General features: G+C 37.5%; 1 protein-coding gene across 8 annotated transcripts in view; it reads left to right on the top strand.

Moving 5' to 3' along the window:
* The window catches only part of DGLUCY (D-glutamate cyclase), a 48,646-nt gene that overhangs the window by 1,482 nt on the left and 27,325 nt on the right, over positions 1-19,839 (top strand). For 3 of the 8 annotated variants that reach the window (XM_029997306.2, XM_041127814.1, XM_041127818.1), the window contains exons 2-3: positions 692-741; positions 17,166-17,241. Coding sequence is in view for 1 of the 8 variants with exons in the window: in XM_041127808.1 (XP_040983742.1) it covers positions 19,692-19,736 (45 nt within the window). In the remaining 7 variants the exon portion in view is untranslated. Of the gene's footprint in view, positions 1-691; positions 742-7,189; positions 7,281-17,165; positions 17,242-19,655; positions 19,737-19,839 lie in introns of those variants that run through there. The other 5 variants (XM_029997315.2, XM_041127816.1, XM_029997321.2 and 2 more) reach the window with 4 other exon arrangements.

Below are 19,839 nucleotides of genomic sequence, written 5' to 3'. Positions count from 1 at the left end.
CTTTTGAAGGTGTTTTCCACAGAGCACTGCAGGTGTTTTGTTGAGGTATCTCCCTGTAGCATATGGTACAGACATAACTTCACTGAAAATGTCCATCCAGTTACTGCCTTTCCGACAGTATTATATCAAGACTATAAATATAGAAAGTCTGATCACAGAAGATGTTTTCAAACTGAAAGATAATTGATTCACTAACTTTTGTCACTTGATTTTAGAAGCCTCTCATTTGCAGAGACAGTAAATGTTACGTCAGCATAATATTAAACTACAAAAGGGAAAATAATGAAAACACAAACTGATAAAGTTTGTTGTTAAATTAAATTCTTGCGTCTTTGTATAACTAATGGCTCCTTTGTACAACTAGTGGGGAGTGTCAGTTTTACTTCTTTTTACAAGGGGTAACAACCACTTCTGATTAATCTCTGTCCCAGATGTTACATTTTGAGGAGACTAGTACTAGATTTTATCCAGTGGCTCTACTAGCCTACACTTTGGACTGACTGTCCCTGGCAGCCTCAGAAGAGAGAAACTGAAATCTGACTCCACTCTTTCGTACTAGCACTTAGTGTGAGTGGAGCTGGCAATGAATCCAGTAGTTGCTAATAGTCTTCATTTCAGATGTTCATAGTTTGACAGACTTTATCTGCTTATTTGTCTCAGGCTGAAACCTCTTTTCTCCTTTAAATTTCAGCTAAAACAGCTTTAAAGAATGAGGCGATAACCCTAAAACATCGAACCAAGGTTAGTGATCCATTGTGGTAGCTGCTGACTATGCATATAGCAAGACACAGTCATTACCCTGTATATTTAGGTTTAAGTTGTGACTGGGCTTTGAACATACTATTGCATGAACTGAAAGTTCATTGTTATTACTGAGGGACCTGATGATTTACTTGTACCTTGGAAAAAGTAACTGAGCAACATGGTCATTCCATTAAAAAAAATAAGATTTTTTTGCATAACAATCTCTCCAGTGTTAAAATATTTTTGTAGTGGGATTCTCATGTCATATCCAGAAACAGCAAAGCAGCCCTACTGAATGCTTGGAAAGAATCCCACCTTCTGACAGACAAAAGAGCTATACTCGTACTGAAATCCTAAACCTCCTGTCAGCAGTCCATGAGTACAAGACTATGCTCAAGTTTTCATTTCAACTGAAGTTTTGGGAGCAGTGGAGGATTAAACTTGGTCACGTGCTTGATTTAAGAGTGGACCTCCCTTCAGTGGAACGGTCCAGGCATAGTGGGGCTGTTTTCGTTACCTCTATCACCTTTATCTTTGAAGCAGTATCATGTGGCTTTGTGGTTGTTTGTAAAAGGACACAGTTTTGTCAACCTGAAGGGTAGATAGGATTTACAGGTATTTGGAAACATCCGTACCAGAAAATAAAGCTGGGACTCGTTCTTTAGGAGTCAGGGCAAGTGGCATGACATAGCATGGCATAGCTTGCATGCACACAGCTGAATTCTTTCGTAACAGGGTGGCCTTTTCCATACTGCCTACTGGATTTATACAGATTGCAAACCGTTACTGAGCTGTGCTAGCCCCCAACTTGTACGAGGACAGTGCCTGGGAGAGTACTAGTCAGGGGCCCAACCATTCCCAAAAGCATGCCAGCAGTCAGAAATATGGGTAGTCATGTGCCTGCAGTCAGATTCTGCCTTTATCCCATTTAAATCACTAACACAGGCAGTCAGAGAGTCAGATGAGGGAGAAAATTTGGCTTGAGCCTGCAGCCAAAGCAGGCATGTGAAAGTACAGAAAAGTGATGGGCTGTGGACCCACAGGGAGTACAGAATGGTCTGTAATAGATTCGTTTACAGTTTGGAGAAGTAAAACCACCCTTGCTATGTAAACTGTGCTTTTAGAAGTGCAGCTCTGAGTGCAATTTAACTGGCTGAAAATGTTATTTGCATTTTAAATACTCATTTATTTGTGTGCTATGACACTGAACAAAAAAATACTATTTGTAAGGTGTGCATTCAATAAATTATCTCTCCAATGTTAAAAAAAATTGATGTAAAAACGATTAAAAACTGTGGGGTGATGCAGAGCCACTCTCCCTCCATAGTGTAAATGTATTTTTTTTTAAGTAGCATTTACATATTCATGTTTACAATAAGAGCGACCTGACAGGTCAATCAACCAACAGTTCAATGTTTCGGCTGAGCATGAGCTGTAAGTTTGGGAACACGGAGTAACAGAATTCTAAAGATAGATGTCCCTTCTCTACCCCACAACACAACTGTTCAGAAATATGTGTATTTACTTGCCATTCCTAATTGTGAAGAGAGGGAGGGAAAAATGTTGTGGGAAATACCCACATGGAAATATATTATTGAACTTCATTTAAGAAAAAGTGTCACAACATTTCCTTTTTGGTTCTAAAAGTGGTGGTGTGCCAAGCTGGTTTGAGGGCTGAGGTGAAATTGAAATGCTCAGAGTACAGACTTCTGAGAGGAAATGAGAGAGAGAGAGAAAGAAAGAAGAAAATTAGTGCTGTAGCTGCATCCTTCCAGGGTGTCACTGCTTGACAGTTTTGAGGTACTTGATTTACTTTCTTTCTGAAGAAGAGCTGCATATGAAACACGTAGTTTCTATGGAGCTGGTGTTGGAGGCGTCTGGCACTTTCTTATGGTCATTGAATTGTTACAGAAATAGGTGTTATTTTCAAAGTACAAATGTTGGAAAGCCAGATGATACAAAATGTTCCCCTTAATCACTCCATGGAGAACATTTGCACAGCAAGGGAAAAAGAGCATCAAATTTTGGAAACCAAGAAATGAATTTAGGGAAGGACTCCCTGTGAAAGACGGTCATGGCATGAAACAGCTTTTGTGTGAGATTTTAGTACAGTATTAGTTCTAGTTTCTAGTTTACATATATTCTCTGTGGTTTTTTTTTTTTTTAAATCTGCAATTGAACATTTTGTGCTTGATAACTATCAGAAAAATAGATTGGGTAGGTAAATTTGCTGTTTAAAGCATTTTTGTATGAAACTGCTCTGGCCAACAGTTTTATCTCTCTAAAACCACTTAATGTCTTACCATGAAAGGAGAAGTTATGCTAAGCATCCAAGCTTGATAATTCTCTTTAACGGAAGTGGTACAACTCTGTCAGGAAATGGATCGTTTCTTGAAAGCGTGCATAAAAATGAAGATGTGTTACTGACTCCAGGGTTACATCTTTGATTAAACTTAAGTCCTGTTTCAGTTAGCATTCATTTCTTCACTGAAAATTCATTTGTTTATTTTTTCTTCAGTTACAGTACAGTTAAAACTACTATTCCAGACAACACTTTCAAAAGTTTAATTATTAAAAATCTACATGGCTATAACAATGAAACAATAAAAATATTTGTTATGTTACTCAGTTTCTGATGAGGAAAAGGAAAATGAATGAACACTGTCCAGAGGGGAAAGGAAGCAGCATCTATTAAAACAGAAATAGGGGTTTATTTCAATTTCAATTTTTTTTATATTTCAATTTTTTTAAATGCTTAAGTTAGGCAGAGATGGAATTTCTAGTTAATAGCAAGAATTGATTTTTGGATCCTAATCCTCACGCACAATAATTTGAAATTATTTTCAAATTTGTTGGAAGAAACACAGAGGGCTGTTCTACATAATGGTATCATTAAACCTCTGAGTAATACTGACTGCAGTGTAATTAAACTCAAAATCCTTTTCAGAAGACTCACATGTGAATTCTCACTATTTTGAAAATTGACTGTAAACTTTGGAGAAGGGGACTTGAGAAAGGAGAAGCTAATGAAGATGATCTGAAAGCTAGAGATGAGGAAATTAAAACTTTTAACTCAGCATGGAGGCCATGAGTACATCCTGATAGTTGCAGAAGCCATGCATCTGCTTTCCACCCCCAAAGAAGGAGACAAAAATATGAGAAAAAAAGTGATTAAATGGCAGAACTTAAAGGTATGCATTGTAGTTCTTAAAGAGAGCCTACTGAAAAGGAGGTAAGTGAAAAGAAGTGCCACGTGAAATGAAGGGAGAAGGGCAGTTTTTGAAAAGCATAAATGAAAACTAAGAAGTTCATTTCCACAACTTTTTTTCTACTAACATATTTAAAGATATTGCATCTGTTAAATTACCATAGAGCAAAAAGAGGTTTAATGAAGTGAACAATATTGCAGAGATTCATTTTTTCCTTTTCCCTTTACCTTGACAAAAGTTGTATGATTATTGATTTTGAACCTACTCTTTTAAATTTAAAAAGATAAGATGGTCCCATGAATTGAAATAACAGAAGAGAAAATTTTGAAACAGATAGATAAATTAAGAGAAATGTATTCCAGACTCAGGTGGTATATCTCCTGGAGTTCAGAAGGAACTTGGAGCTCCTCAGAAAAAATACGAAAACTCTCATTAGTTTCAAGTACTATATCAGGTGACTGGAAGACACCTCTTAACACAGTATAATATAAAATACGATTTAATATAAGCAGCATTACAACTAAAAGCTTCTTTAAAAGGACCAGGAAATTGTTTTGACGAAAGATCTGAAAGATTACCCTTAGTTTTAAAGAATGAAAAAAAAAAAAAAGGATTATAAAAACAGCAGATAAACATGATTCCAGGAACACACACCAGATATAAAATACTACTGTGAAAAATCAGGTAGTAAAACCAGTATCTGTAATAATAAATTACAAATTTTCAATACATCTGAAAAAATGGGGATTTTTAACTGAAGTTGCATAATTGACACTGGTACTGTAAACTGTATGACTTGGGACTAGTGCTAGCCGGTAACTGGTACTCAGCAATTCTATCATTTCATTACTGTTTTTCTTAAATTTTTCATGCCACACTGATTTATTGAGATACAGGATAGAAACTTCAGTATGTCTAGCTCAGCATCCCATCTCCAGCACTGCCCAATAGCAGCTGTTTAGTGTCACGACAAACTTATAAGAACCTTCTAAGGTTTAACTATGCAGTCTATGAATAAAGACCACCATTTGTTTGCTTTGACTTTGCCATTTGCTAGTTTCATCTGATGACCCATAATGATTTAGTTAAAAAAGAGAGTGAAGAATTGTTACGTTTTATCTCCTCCATGCTTTTGTTGTATCTGCCCCTATTTCATAGGCAAACCCAGAATGTGAAGCACTAGTCCCCCCCACCTCAAAATGTCCAGTAAAATATTTGCTGTAGGTACAGGTTATGCACTAGGTACTAGCAGTTCTTTGAGCTTTCAGTAATCCATGCACAGCCTCATTTCTTTCATTTTTCTTAGGTAAAGGGCTTATAGGGGAAAACTAAGTTATTTAGATGTTAGAACCCTCAGTTTCAATACACCTCTTTTCTAATGTCAAGTGTTTGCTGTGACAGTCTTTCAACAGGGTATCAAAACCCCAGTTGGTCAGAAGGCATTTTACACTCCTTTTGTAAATTCCTCAGGATCTGCGTTTCCTCTGAAGTGTTAGACTTCTATGCAAAGAAATGTCCCATTAAGCAATTTTCCTTTGGCTGTCATTTAAGCCTGGCTAAGAGTGGGGTTTGGCATCCTCCTCCTTACAACATGTCACATTCAAAGTTACTTTTCTGTTGTGACTGCTTGTTAACATATTGATGGGGAACATTACAGCAGTGCAGAATATTGACATTGTAAATAACTCTGTTACCTCTAAGCTTCTTCAACCCCCTCACCCCACAGCATTTTCTGGGATTTAATGAAGATTTACACTTAATACCACATCTCTATCCAGCTTCAAAAGAACACATTCCTATTCAACCAGATTTTATTACACCAAATCCACCATGTCATTACAGAAACTCTGTAGTAAGTGATTTGCTTCCCATTGGACTCTGTGCTGCCTTCCTTCGGCTCTAGTGAGATGCATCTTCAATATGGGAAGTCAAATGAGGTGAACTCCACAGATTCTTAGAATTACAATATGCAGAGAAGTTAGGGCATGACTTCAACTTAATCACTTGTTCTCTGAGTAACATATATCTGCAATGTGGCCTTACGGTCTCTTCCCATCAAAGCATTTGTTTTTGGGTGATAGTGAGTTGCTGTGAGAAGCTTTCCATTGTTTTCCTAAGTCTTTAGATAATAAATTAGTTGAACTGTTCCACTGTGCAGCAGTATTTTTCTTTAGAAAGCTATGTGATTGAAGACAGTGGACATGCACGAGGTACTGGTTTGGTTTATACATAAGACAAAATAATTGCTTTTGGATAGCAAGTACCAAAGCAACAGAATTATAAATCCTTTGGGATTGGACATGAACCCACTGCAGTTCTGGCGTGCTATCCTTTGATCGATATATAGGGAGGAGAGGAAGGAGATTTTTGCAAAAATCATGAGTCTCTCCCTGCTTTTGACAAACACAGAGCGAGTGTTAATCCCTTATTTAATCTTGTGTTTCAAGCCAGACCAGGACCATGCTTTCTGTAGCCTTTTATGTACCCTTTCTGACTTCAGATATCCCATGAAAAAGTAATCATTCCTCCTCTAAGGCAACAGTTGCCTAATCTTCCCAGTGCCTCTCTTTCTCTGCAGAAGTAAATGCCTTCTCACCCCACCCACACACCCCAGGAGAGCAGCCTCCCCCCCCACTCCCTGCTTCTGCTACAGTAGCAGCAACATTCATTTGTCTTTAGTTACAGAGTCAAGGATGTTATTGTCATAGTTACAGGTGATGCTACACATCTGCACATCATCAAATGCTTTTACCTCTCTGGGTTGAAGCTTCACAGTGCATCCTCTTACATAGTTGAAGATTTGGGCTACAATTCAATCTGTTTTGGCCCTATTGATTTGGTTGTTCTGTTTGATTTTGGCAACTTTATTCCTGTTGAGATTCTTAAAAGTGACAAATATAGAAATCGTGTAGTCTTATTAAAACAGAGCCTTGTCTAGAATAACAATAAAACCAAAACATTTACAGAAAGTCTGCCTATCCATCTTATTAATAATCTTACTATCCCCTGCTCATAGAATGTTCATTGCTAATCTTTAGCTATTTACTTCGGAGAGGCTTATATCTTGTCTATATTGCTTGTCTTGCATCTACCTGTTAAGTCCACATATTCATGCTGTCAATATCCCAGCAGTCAAGTTACCTACAATATTCATAAGCTGTTTCAAAGAAACCACAAATGTATTCTGATTTATTACAAAAAGGTCTAATTAATTAATTTTAAATATTATTTTATAGGTGGTATTGAGGTTATTTTCAGCAGACGTTTCAATCTATAATTGAAAACATATGCTTATGGTTTTAATCACCGGACAAGTGTTCAGTGCAGGTAAGAGATTACATCACACTGCAGTAATGCTGGAGAGCCCTTGCTATAGATTGGCACTCCTTTGTGCTAAGCAGCGTACAGACCTAGAACAAAAAGGTGCCCCCCAAAATTTCTCATTAATATGTTATGATGAAAGCCCTTAGAGCACAACTAAAAACTGGGAAAACTTTGACTTTTCCACTGAAGCTGGTAATTACTACAAAGGACAGAAATTGGTTGTCCATCAAAAATACATGTCTATTGGGAACAAAATGGGCCACTTAGAAGCATGGTATCCTCTCTATTCCTGTTTATTTTTAAGAAAGAAATTTGAGATGTGTGAGTTCGGCAGAGCTCATGAACACAAGGTCACTGAAGGTGGTGCATTTCTGTTAATATTCTTAGCTATTTTTAATATACATAGATTATATCCTAAACAATGCCCACTTAATACACTTTGTTTTGCATATTTTCTTTTGTGTACTTAGTAACCATGGAAAAGTCACATACAGATCACTCTATTCTTTGAACTATAAGATACTCATTTTGGACTGTCTTTTATTCTGTTTAATTTATGCAGTCTTGAAATAACAGTCTTTAATTAAGAACAGTTTGCTTTATATGATCAACTATGGAATGAATGCATATGTATTATATATATATGCACACACTTTTTTTTGCCTAGAGTTTGAAACCAAGTACTGATCACAATGGTTTCCTTCTTCAAAAGGAGTGGAAAATATTGTGTAATATTTTCCAAACTGAAGCTACTTAGAATGCTTAGTTTTTAAACTTCCCAGTAAATGGGGGAAAAAAAAAAAAAAAAAAAAGCATGTTCATTGTTTCATCAGGAGGACACGGATTTGCTAATTTTTATAAATGGTTTCTTATTCTTTTATATACCTTCTGGTAAACTATATTTTCTATGTCAAGCAAGAAAGTCTACTTCTTTCCAGTCTTATATTTTCATGCTCCAGTGAATTTGCATTATTTCTGACAGTTTTCCCATGGACACAATGATTGTATATCTCATATATCTGCAGTCTGAAGTGCTTAATAGATTCAAAATTAGCCTTGTATACCAAACTTTCTGTGTCAAAGTCAGTTCATTTACAAAGAGAAGTATTACAAGAATAGAGAAGAGATTTCCATTAGGGAAATCTGTCAGTAGAGAATGGAGTTTGAAAGTCATTAGCTACCATTATCTTTTCAAATGTTTTAGTAGTAGCAACTTTTTTTTTTAATAGCAGTCTTCTACTGTTTCATCAGTCTGACTGAAATCATAGCAGGTTCTAGTAACTGATGCCTGTTCATCTTCCTTTTAGCTGATGAAAATCCTCTCTCTTCTTTCTGTAGTGAGAAACACCTTTAGCCTCTATTCAAATGATAATATTCTTACATCTTTGTGTATTATTAAAATTACTCCCTGATAGGTATGATATAGCAGTATATCATACAATATACCCTGCTCTATATGATTTTTCTTTGTATCTTTTTATTTCCAAGTAGCTGAGCAATTACGCGTTTTGTAGATTTATCTTCTTCTGTCCAGAAATGCTGATCCCAAATACTCCATTTTGAAAATTCTAGGTGGTCCCAAAAATGTGTCTTCATACTAATTGTATTAAAAGAGAAGCTAGCGAAATAGGCCTAAGTTTGAACCAAACTCACTACTCCCTTTCCTCCACAATCAAAACCCCACACATTTAACTGATCTTTTGGAGACAAACCCCATAGGTTTTCACAGTTCATTTTTTGCAAATATGAATGCTCTATTTTAATTGTACATTTAGACTTGGAGCCCATTAATGCAAGCTGCTGAGTGCTTTTAATTCATCTTGTCTCTTTTCACTGCATATACTGTGTAGTCTGACCCTTCTTTGGGAGAAGATCTTGTCGGTCATATCTAATTAATTGTAGTTGGAACACTCTTCTAAGATGCTTGGCTCAAGAGGATATATGTTTATGGAATTAGGATTAAAGGAATGTCTGTGTTTGCAGATTGCATTCTAATATAAACATAGTTTAGTTACTTTAAAATATATTAGCTTTGGAACTGGAATCCTAATAAAACAATCCATGCAAAATTCTTGCATTTTGCATCTAGACAGCTCCCCAAATAAATTAATTTAGGAGGTAGCTACTGGAATCTATATGACATGCTGCAAACTGCAGTTACATGGGATAAAGTCCACTTGGCTAGAAGTTTTTATGTTAACCTCTACAAACAAAGAAATCACCCTTGGCTCCGAAGTTCCTGAACCACAGGTCATGGAAGGCTGAAAGGATATACCAGCTAAGTTTTGTCAGTGTTTGCTCTGATTTTAAACTCTTCCTTAGGTATGCATTATTGGCCACTATGAAAGTCAGGATACTGGGCTTGATGCAGCTTTAATCCTATCTTCTGAAGAATACTGTTGTAATAATATTTTGAATTATTTGGACTTTATTCATGCATTAATCCACACCATGAAACTCTTAAGGTACTATGATATAATGGAAAGTGAAAATCCATTTCAGAGAAGGAAGAAAATTCAGCCAGGTCAAAATCTAATGCTCAAACAAGCCAAGAGTCTTTTCCCATTTGAAAACAAAATAAAAGAAAACTTAGCACACTCCCCATACTTAGGATATGTAATAAGTTATGTGAAAAAAATCCAAGAACAAAAATGCTTATTCAAAACTTAGTATCTTAAAGCACCTCCTAAGTAGAAGCTATGGAATTTTAAGGTATATTATTGCAATTACCTATCTGGCATGTATAGAGAAAACAGAAAAAAGGATCAATAGTTGCTAAGCAGACAAAAAAAAAGAGCTAAACCTTATTTCTGAACTGTATGGTTCATCAATAGTAATTATAACTTATTTTATATCAAGGTTGTTAGCTTGTTCTATACACGTTTATAAAAAGCATGTGTATTGCTTATTTGTATTGCTTATAACTTTTTCTGTCTTTACTTTAAACTAACTTTTCTGTCACATCTTTCTTTACTCAGATCTGTGTATATTATATGGCTTGTATGCAAACAATTACACAGGTGAAGTACAAGACAGCAAATGTTTAAGCACGCCATCTGTCCTTGAACTCTGTAGGACCACTTATCTACTTATCTCTGTTTCTTATATTCATAGAAGTACTATAGGTTTGAGGCTTAAACTGTAAGCTCTGAGACAAGGTTTTACACATATTACCTCAACCGTAGCTGGGAACAAAACTCTAAATAAATAAATAAACAAAAAATAGTAATAGCTTAAATTTTGTTCTGTGTTGCTTCTATACAAAATATGGGTTCAAATCTGTATTAAAATGGAATTTTGGAAGTAGAGCACACCAAGATACACCAACCTCTGTAGCTTATTTATATTTTAAAAATATAAAATGAGGTGATAGTTGTGTAACACATTTTCAGCCCTTACCTTCTTATTTTTTGGTAATGAAAATCAAAATGATGACATTAACATCTCTTTCAAGTCAGCTAACTGATGCTGCAGCACTATGAGTCATCTCTTTAACAATGAGCTGCTTTTTAAAAAAAAAATACTTTAACGGTGATAAAATGTATGAGGGTGATAGGCCTACAGGTTTTACTCTGTTTACCCATGGAACATAGAGAAAAGCAGTAAAAGTTCAGGATTAATTCTATGAGCTAGAAAGGTGAACTGTGCATTTTTTCAACATCTTGGGTTCTCTGCTGAAACTGCACATGAAGGCAGCGGTTTGAGATATTCACTCTGCTGTAACTGCATTGAACACAGTACTGTATTGTATAAGCCACTGAATAGCTAACAGAGTGACAGCATTTAGTCATCTGATACCTGATCTAGTCTGTAACCAGAAACTTATATGAGAAGTTCTTCACATGACCTGTGTTAGGACCTAAGCCTAGCAGAGCTCCTAAACTTCTTCCTTGCACTTGCTGCGCAGCCATGGTGCTGCTGCCACCAATGGTGACGCTCTGAGGAGACCATGATAGACTGTCCGCATCAGAAACATCCATATGCTGTGGAATGAGGCTATCCAGGACAGTTTGATAAGGGTCTGTATCCTTTCCCTCAATTTAAAAGTGTAAGGTAATTGGGGATTTCCTTTTCAGAACACAATGCCCATCTTTCTTCTAGACAGTAGGCACCATTGCAGCCTATGGCTATAGGGTAACTCATTCTCTGCTTTGTCAAAGATTATTCTGGTGGATGAGGACAGTTGCCCAGTGGGATTACATCATATGCTGGTCTTGAATGACTGTTACGGGTTCAGAAATGGAGAGGGCAACTGGGGGCACCAACACACTACTTGCAGAACCTCTCTTCCCATGGTCAGTGTGATTGCCATTTGTCTATAAAACTAGTTCATTCCTGATTCCTACAGATGACTGGACAATCAAGTCAGTGTAGCAACACTCTCATTTGCTTGGTTGAACTGCCACATTGTCCAGGTCTTCCACCCCTCATGTTACTGCCAAGCTGAGGTCCTCAGAGGTTCACATGGCATAGAGTCTTATATTGTCTCTGTATAGGCAGTGGAGGAAGAGCTATGAATGAAGTACAGGTCTTCATTTGGGTCCCATCACAAGGGGCTTTGTCTGTTCAGGATTATAACTCACTAATTATGCAAGTTCTCCTTCACAAGTTCAAGGATGGTGAACATTGTCTTTGATGATTTATGGGCTCCGTGATGCAGTCTACCAAATAAGTATGTAACATCTGTGGTTTCTAGAGCCTGGGCATCTTCACTAGGGATAAAGCAGCACTCTTCTTTATAGGGATTGTGGTCATTGTCAGCCTTAGAGTATATGTCTGATTATGGATATTACTGCTTATCGCTATTCCTTTTCATCATGCTGCTCTACTCAGTGTTGGTCAGTCAGGCCCTGAGCTCTTGCAGGTAGAGTGCAGATGTGTCTGCAGGAGCCTGGCTGCACCAAACGGACCATCAAGGGCAGTTTCCAGATCATCATGACAACTATATTTGCCATATAGTACCACAGTTGTCAGGTATGTAGTAATGAAAACTTAGTAGTGCAGCCATAACTTGTCTGAAACTTCACGGAGCCTTTCCAATTGGAATGGATGCTGCAGAACAAAGCCATCCAGACATCCTTGATGCAGATTCACGTTTAATATGTGGGCAGCACAGATGCTCCAAGATAAAATAACAGTCCAAGTGCATACCATTTGCCATCACATAGCACAGTTGCTAACAGTACTTTAGGTACACTTACTCCTGGAAGTTGCAGTGGGGTATTCTTGCAGAGCCTGCCATTGATTCACCTGGTTATCCAAATAGCACTGCTTAAGCCAGGAGTTCCATCAGGGAAATGATGCTCGGTCCTTTTGAGCTGTTCACAGTACTTCTTGGTCTAAGCTGAAGGAAGCAATAGAACAACAGAAGTCAGTATCTCTCCATCAGAGGTATTTGTGGAGGCAAAGATGTTTGCTCTTGATAGTGTTTGGAGAGGTACAATTCACTGGAGGTTCCCCAGACACAGCCTACCGAGACACCCACATTTCAAGGACACTTATCTTTGTGTAAATACATAGGCTGCAATCATTCCTTTAGTGAGCATATCTGAGGAGAATTGCTTGGTAAGGAGCAATGGATGCAGTGACTTAGCACCTGCTGGCAGACATCTGAACCCAAAAGAAATGGCATAATCCTGGGGGTAGCCTGAATGACCTGACAGCAGGAGCATGGCACTTTTGGGGGGAGCATGGTACTATTTTTATGGTGCATAGGGAGCAGAACATCGCTTACCTGCTTACCTCCAGATGGAAATCCTTGGGAGGAACAGGCACCCCATCAGCCCTTTGACCATGCATGATATGACTGGGTGTAACCTAGGCAGTGACATACTTTCTTATCAAAATAAGCACCTGTGGCTGCTGCCTTGCAATCAAAGCAGTACAAGTCACTGTACTTTGTCCTATGGACTTCCACTTTCATTCTGCATAAGTAAGACTGGGAAGAAAAATTTTCCTTACTTTAGCAATTTTTATTCAGCCAATACTCATCACCTTGGCTCCCGTGTGCAGTACTCTGCTAGCTGGCCAGTGCTGCTTCAGAGGGCAGGGAGAGGCTGGCATTTGTGGCCTGCAGGCAAGGTCCTCCTGCATCCTTGGGCTGTCTCAGTGCCAGAAGAGGCCAAGGCAGAGAACTGGTGGCTGGACCCAGCCCAGAGAATTGTGGAGCAGTTTTAAAGATCTTCTGTAGCTCAGTGTGGGAAACTATATTTAAATACCACCCTCATGGGTTTTTTTCAATTTCTTGAATAAGCACTTCTTGTCATCATATACGAAAACCACCTCTGGTAGATCATTTGCTGTCTCTTCTTACAGAAGCTGGTGAGTATTCCTGTCAGCAAAGTCAATGGCATGAAAGTGGCATTTTTAAATCTCAGTAAAGGTCCTTGTCTCCTCTTAGGTGTGTAGCGTATCTTGCCAAAGGTACACGTAAATGAGGTGGCTGTTCTAAAGCTTCTTGGTCATGTGTTTTTGTAAGATGATGGGGCAGGGTATGCAGGTATTAGGATATGACCCAAGGAGTTGGAAGGGTGCATGAAGTCACGAGGCCTCATCCTTTGCAGGATAAAAAAGCCTAAACAGCTCAGATCTTGCATAGATTGTGCCCATGCAAGGGCAGGACCCCAGTGTGAATTATTCACTAGTCTCTGCCCATATTTCTCCATCTGAGAAACAATTTATTCTGTCCCAGAGCAGTGTAAAATATTACAAATGCAGTGGTGGAAGTTCAGGGAGCCTGTGCAAGACATGTCACACTAACACGCAGCGCTGTCTGAAATGGCTGCTTTGGAACTGGCAATTGCTTTCTGTTATTTGTTCTTAATATACGGGGAAAGACTAAATGTTGTGTGTCTTTTTTTTTTTTTTTTTTTGCAAGTAAACAAGATTGCATCAAAAATACATTGATTCTATCATCAGTTTCTCATCCTGACACAATCTGCAGGATCTTGAGTATAGGCTAGCTGCTTTAAGCAGCAGAGTGAACACAAATGGAAACTAATTTAAATTTCTATTTGCAGCCCTCATCTAAAGGTGCATAAACTTCAAAGGCAAATACCCTGTATTTCAAATGTAAAGTTAAATCTTAATTCGCTGGATGAGCCGCTGTCTGAAAGTACACAAAGCACTTCTGTGCCTTGAAATGATTCATAGCAGATGGGGAGAACAGGGATCATTAATTGATTCTTCAAATAAAACATCACAAGTATAACTGAGAGGCCTGGCTGGAAAATCAAACGGAGTAAATTTTCAGAGAAGTTTGTGCTTTTCACAGAAGTCTCTTGGCAGAATTTCAAATCAGCTTGATCATTAAGCAGCAGGTCATTTTAAACCATGTTTACGTTAACAAACTTCTGTAACCATATTCATACTAGGGCAAGGCATAGTATACAAAGGGTTTGTTAGATTATAATTAGTTTAGATTACTTTCCATTATGTATCAGCAAAGGCAGCCCGTGGGCTGGCTCATGTTTCAAGTTACCCTGCTGTTCCTGTTAGTGCAGCAGTAGGTTTGGGTAAGCTATCTGCGTGACAGTATCTAAAAAAACCTGCCCAGCAGTGTTAAGTAGTGACCCCTGCACTTTTTTGGCCAATGAACCTGTACATGCCACCACCCATTCTTATTATCAAACTTTAAACTGGAAATAGGGCAAAAGTGATACAAACAATGCAAGACTGTATTTCTTAAGAGTCTTTGGGTTCCTTGCAAGCAAGTCTCTAGATTACACTTTGAAAAGTCAACTGCATTAAACCATATTCTTATTAGTGTATCAGTACCACTGGAGAAACAGACCTGTAATCTGTGACATCAGAAACTGTTATTAACTACTTTGCAGTCTTCAAACCAACTTGTTTGTCACCCTTAGCAGCAGTACTTTTTACAGGCTGTTTATTCTCAGGTGATCCATTTTTAAAACCACAAATATGATATGTTTTTAGTTTTATTTCATTAATTTACTTGACACATGTAAAGGCAAAGCAGTCACACTGACAATTCTGAAGGATGTGTTAATCCTTTTGTGTTATTATATATTTTTTTGATTAATTTTCATCTGGTGTGGTTTAGCACAGCGCTATGGACACACCCACAGCATCTCAAAGTGTAATCTTTCTGACACTTTAATGACATTTTTCCATTTTCTTGGGTAATGAATAATTTACAATGTGGGCCTGTAAAGAATCTATGCTCATATTTAAATATCTGTGAAATTTACAGATTTGCTTTTTCATTTTGAAAGTTTTAAGGTAATACAAAATATTTCACTTAGTGCACTTCCTTCTTTTTCTCTAAAGAGATTATGCTCTGCAGATTGTAAAAATGCATTATAAACCATAGTTCAATCAACAATTTAATGTAAAGATACGTAACTTTGCAAGGCTAGTTGGTGGTTCTGCTGTCAGAAATTAAGGAGGAAATAATTAGAAAAACTATACTTAATCCAAGCCTATCTGTAATATTAAAAGAGGAGATATATATATCTCTCTACATGTAGGTATAGATACCGAGGTTCAGAGGAGTCTGCATCTTACAAGTCAAGGAAACCATTTGTGCATTTGTTGTGTTTTATGATTCTGAAGTTAGATTATTTTGTCTCAGACTGAGAACAGGAAAATCTTATTTAAGGTTGAAAATTGAGAGAGAGTTTAAGGTACAATTGAGAGATACAGCAAGTACATAAATTGAAAAGAGCTGGTGAGAGGAGAAAAGGCATCCAAACTCCCATATTGCCAGAGGATGCAGTCAGACAAACCAAGGAAGCAAGCCCTACGAAGGTCAGTCCAGCTTGGAGTTATGGAGATAGAGGTCTGAGCTCAGGGAGGAAAAAGGCAGAGACAGAGGCACACTGTAAACAAAAGAAACAGGGAGGTAACAAGTAGCCCAGGACACACAAACAATAGGGGGGTGCAAAGAGGCTACTCTGTCCATCATACAAGTCATCTGGAAGACAAGGCAACCTCTTTATTAAATCTTGTCTGGAACTGCGTTTTTCTTGCTTCATGTTGGGTTGCAGATTATTTGTCAAAGATGGATGGTATTGGTCACTTTTTCCAAGCATTACTGTTGAATATTTAACTCTTACCTTGATATACAGTAACTAATTTTGTTAGCAGACAAGGCTTAAAGATAGAAACTAGTGAATCTCTAAGTGATATGACAGGCAAGGGTATGCCTCTTGAGAGCAGCAGGGTTTTTTAACAGGATAAAGTAACATTCCTCTCAACACGCCTTTTTCCTAGCATGAGCTGTAGGATTCAGGGGAAATAGAGCATATTCTTTACAGTCAGTTATAAAGCTGAGGCTTAGAACCAGTCCCATTCCAATCACCTTAGCAAAGATCAGCACCTCATTGCACACAGTCACCCATACTCAACCAGTGCGCTGAGAACAGCATGTAGAAATGGTTAATGACTTAGAGCTTCACATGGCAACAATTGATCACAATTTCTGAATAAAAAAAAATATTCACCCTCCAAACCTGGCCTTCCTGAAAATTGTTGTTGCCTAGGCAATGAGATATGTTGCAAATCAGCTGGGCCAAATTAATCAGGTAGTATGTATCTGCTTAACTTTACTGGAGTGGTACTACACAGATATATATACTAAATGAAGATGTTACCTAACAATTTTATGTTACTTATTAAAACCAGACCCAAGATCCATTTAGAAGTTTTACCAAAGCTGGTACTTATCTGTACTTCCTAACTGTTTTCCTGAATATATCTATCTTTTTAATATAATGTCATTCCAATACAGTATTGTTTCTGAGAAGCTGATTCATTATTCTGAACTACTGATAGGGCATATGCCATACCGCTATCATTGTCTGATCACACACCTCCTTACATCATTCTTATAGATCTTTCTTGTACATTACCATCTCTTTCCAGCTTTGAAGTTTCATCATCCTTGTCAAGATCTGGAAGTGCAGCTCAAGATACGGCAGTGCCCATAAATCACTAGTGGGTAAGTGCAATCTTAATGTGTCAGACAGCAATATATTTTAATATTTATTCATTTAAGTTCAGTATGTAAAACTCATAATACACATGAAATGCTGTGAATCTTCATGTAAACCTTTAAAAAGAAAAGTGTTTATTGTGCTTCTAATGTGGAACCAAATGTTTAAGTAAAGGTTCTTCAGGAGTGATCTTGACACTTCAGCGCTACAAACCTTTACAATATTGGGGTTTGGTATTTTACGTCAGGGAGCCTGATATGAACAAAATGACTTAGAACAAGTGTTTTTTCAGACTGGGTGCTTTAAGTATGAAGTTTGTCGTTACACAGCCAGTAAATGACCTGATTTTCAAATGCTGGTTACCCAGGACTATATCTAGTCTGCTTTAGAGGTTCATTCCATTAAAAACAACCCAGACTGGCAAGCCAGATCTTAGGTTCCCTTAGTGAGGGGACACCACATAGGATGCCTTCAGGCACAACAGCCATCTCATAAGCTCTGTCAGCATCTTCTCTTAAGGGCTTTTTAACACTTATCCTGCAACCTGTCTTTATCTGTACCGCAATCCAACATACCACCATGAGATAACTGATACTTACCATTACCTGAAACCATCTCAGAACAAAATGAAAGGAGTTGAAAAACCTCTGCCACGGAACAGATCCTGATAACTGGTTAAGAGCTGTACCAGACCATTTAGTTAGAGTGCTACTTGAGGGCCCCATGAAGCCAAGCTGTACATTTCATTAGGCATCCTGATGGGACAAAGTCAAAAAGATGCTGTGAGACCTGAGTTATCTTGGTGCTTCTCCCCATCATTCCAAACAGGCCGTGGTCATGATGGTTCTAATGATTTTCCAGGAGGTCCTAGAGATGGTTGGGGAATCTAAACCTGACAATGCTCCCTAGCATAGGGAAATAACATACTGCATAGAAACTAGCCATTCCTGAGGAAGTCAAATAGCAAAAACTAGGTTTTACTATGAGCATCTAACAGTTTTTAATCATCTCTCCAAATTTAGCAACTAATAAAGAAAAACAGCAGTATAATCTATTACTGATATTGTATAGCAAATACAGTGGTCTAAAGTTATAACTCAGAATGTTAATCCTATTGGATTTTCCCTATAGTTTTATAAAATCACCACAGGAACTTTAGTGATAGCAAATGGTCATAAGGTGAGTTTTATCTCTCATCTGAAAGAGATGAATCAGAGTGCTTTTATACAAAGTTAATGTTCAAATTATTCACTTCCTAACCAGTCATCAGCAATATATGTTGCTTTGCAGCTAGGGGCTAGGTTCACAAATAGGAACTACAAGCCCAAGCGTTTCTGTAAGGTACTTACAGCCAACATTTCGGTGATACTGATACTCACAGTCCTGTAGCTTGTTAGCCACTTGCTGTCATATGAACCTACAACTTTTAGAGCCCTAAATGTTTGTTGATAAAATCTCATAGGTACTTCCATTTCTGCTACTGCACACATACTTTATGAGGGGAGAATCAGGCTTGCTCAACATCAGACCAGGGCATTTGTGATAAAATACCTAGCTGAAGACAGCTTTTGTCCCAGACTAGTTTCCTGAACTTCAGACTGTCTTTCAAATCCAAGTAAGCTAGTAGTTCTTAAGGTCATCAATCCTATAGATGATTTAGATGGTTTCAAAGATGCTCAGAAATACAGAAAAACAACCTGAAAGAAACTAATGAACACATCTGGACTTTCTTATTAGGATCACAGTATTTAATTTGAAAGCTCTTGAATGAATAATTCCAAACTGGTGTTAGAAATTCTCTTTACAGTAAGAATAGCATCTCTTACATTGACACTTGTAGGCCTGGATTAGAGCTTAGCTACTTTTCTAAATCCAATTTCTTGTTATCTTTAAAGTATGTGTTTGGAATTGTTCATTATTTTGTAATGAAGACTATTTTTTTTGCAGCATACAGAGTGATAATGTAAAAGCAGAAAAGATGAGAAGAGTTAGAAAGTAGTAAATTAGAGTTCAGAAGAAAAGTCCAGACTGATTTCTTTTGGCTGGTAATGTTATATAAAATTTCAGAATTAAGAATAGATACAAAGCTTACTCTAAATTTCAGTGCCCCCAACTTAATCTCTCAGAATTCTGCAAGCTTTGGGAAACATTTTGGACAGACAGCCTATGATGAGAGTATAATTTCAGTCAAAACACATCACTGCTTTTACTTCAAGTTAATTAAGGTATGAGTTGCTGAGAGGTATACATTTTCACAATAAAGTGTTTCACTTACATTCCACTCCACTGTGAGAGTGAAACTTTGTACTATCATAGTTATAGTACAAAAACTGTGGACCTTTAACAGAAAAGTTAACTTTTGCTAGAGGGTTGCACCATCTCATTGTACATTAATTTACTGGCATCTTTTAAAAAAAAGCAGCACAGCTTCCATCATACGTATTACTTCTTATGAATGAGATCGAGAATGGCTTCTTCTGAATTAAGGAAAAACTTGGAGGTTGGTAATTTGATTATTTGGAGGATAGTTCAGTTTCTTTACTTAAAAGTGACCAAGGTTAAAATCATAAGCAGCCACATTATTATTTTACCCTGAGCTATCT

Source organism: Aquila chrysaetos, chromosome 2 (assembly GCF_900496995.4).
Source record: "Aquila chrysaetos chrysaetos chromosome 2, bAquChr1.4, whole genome shotgun sequence".
NCBI lineage: Eukaryota > Metazoa > Chordata > Aves > Accipitriformes > Accipitridae > Aquila > Aquila chrysaetos.
This window is presented reverse-complemented; position numbering and strand designations above follow the sequence as displayed.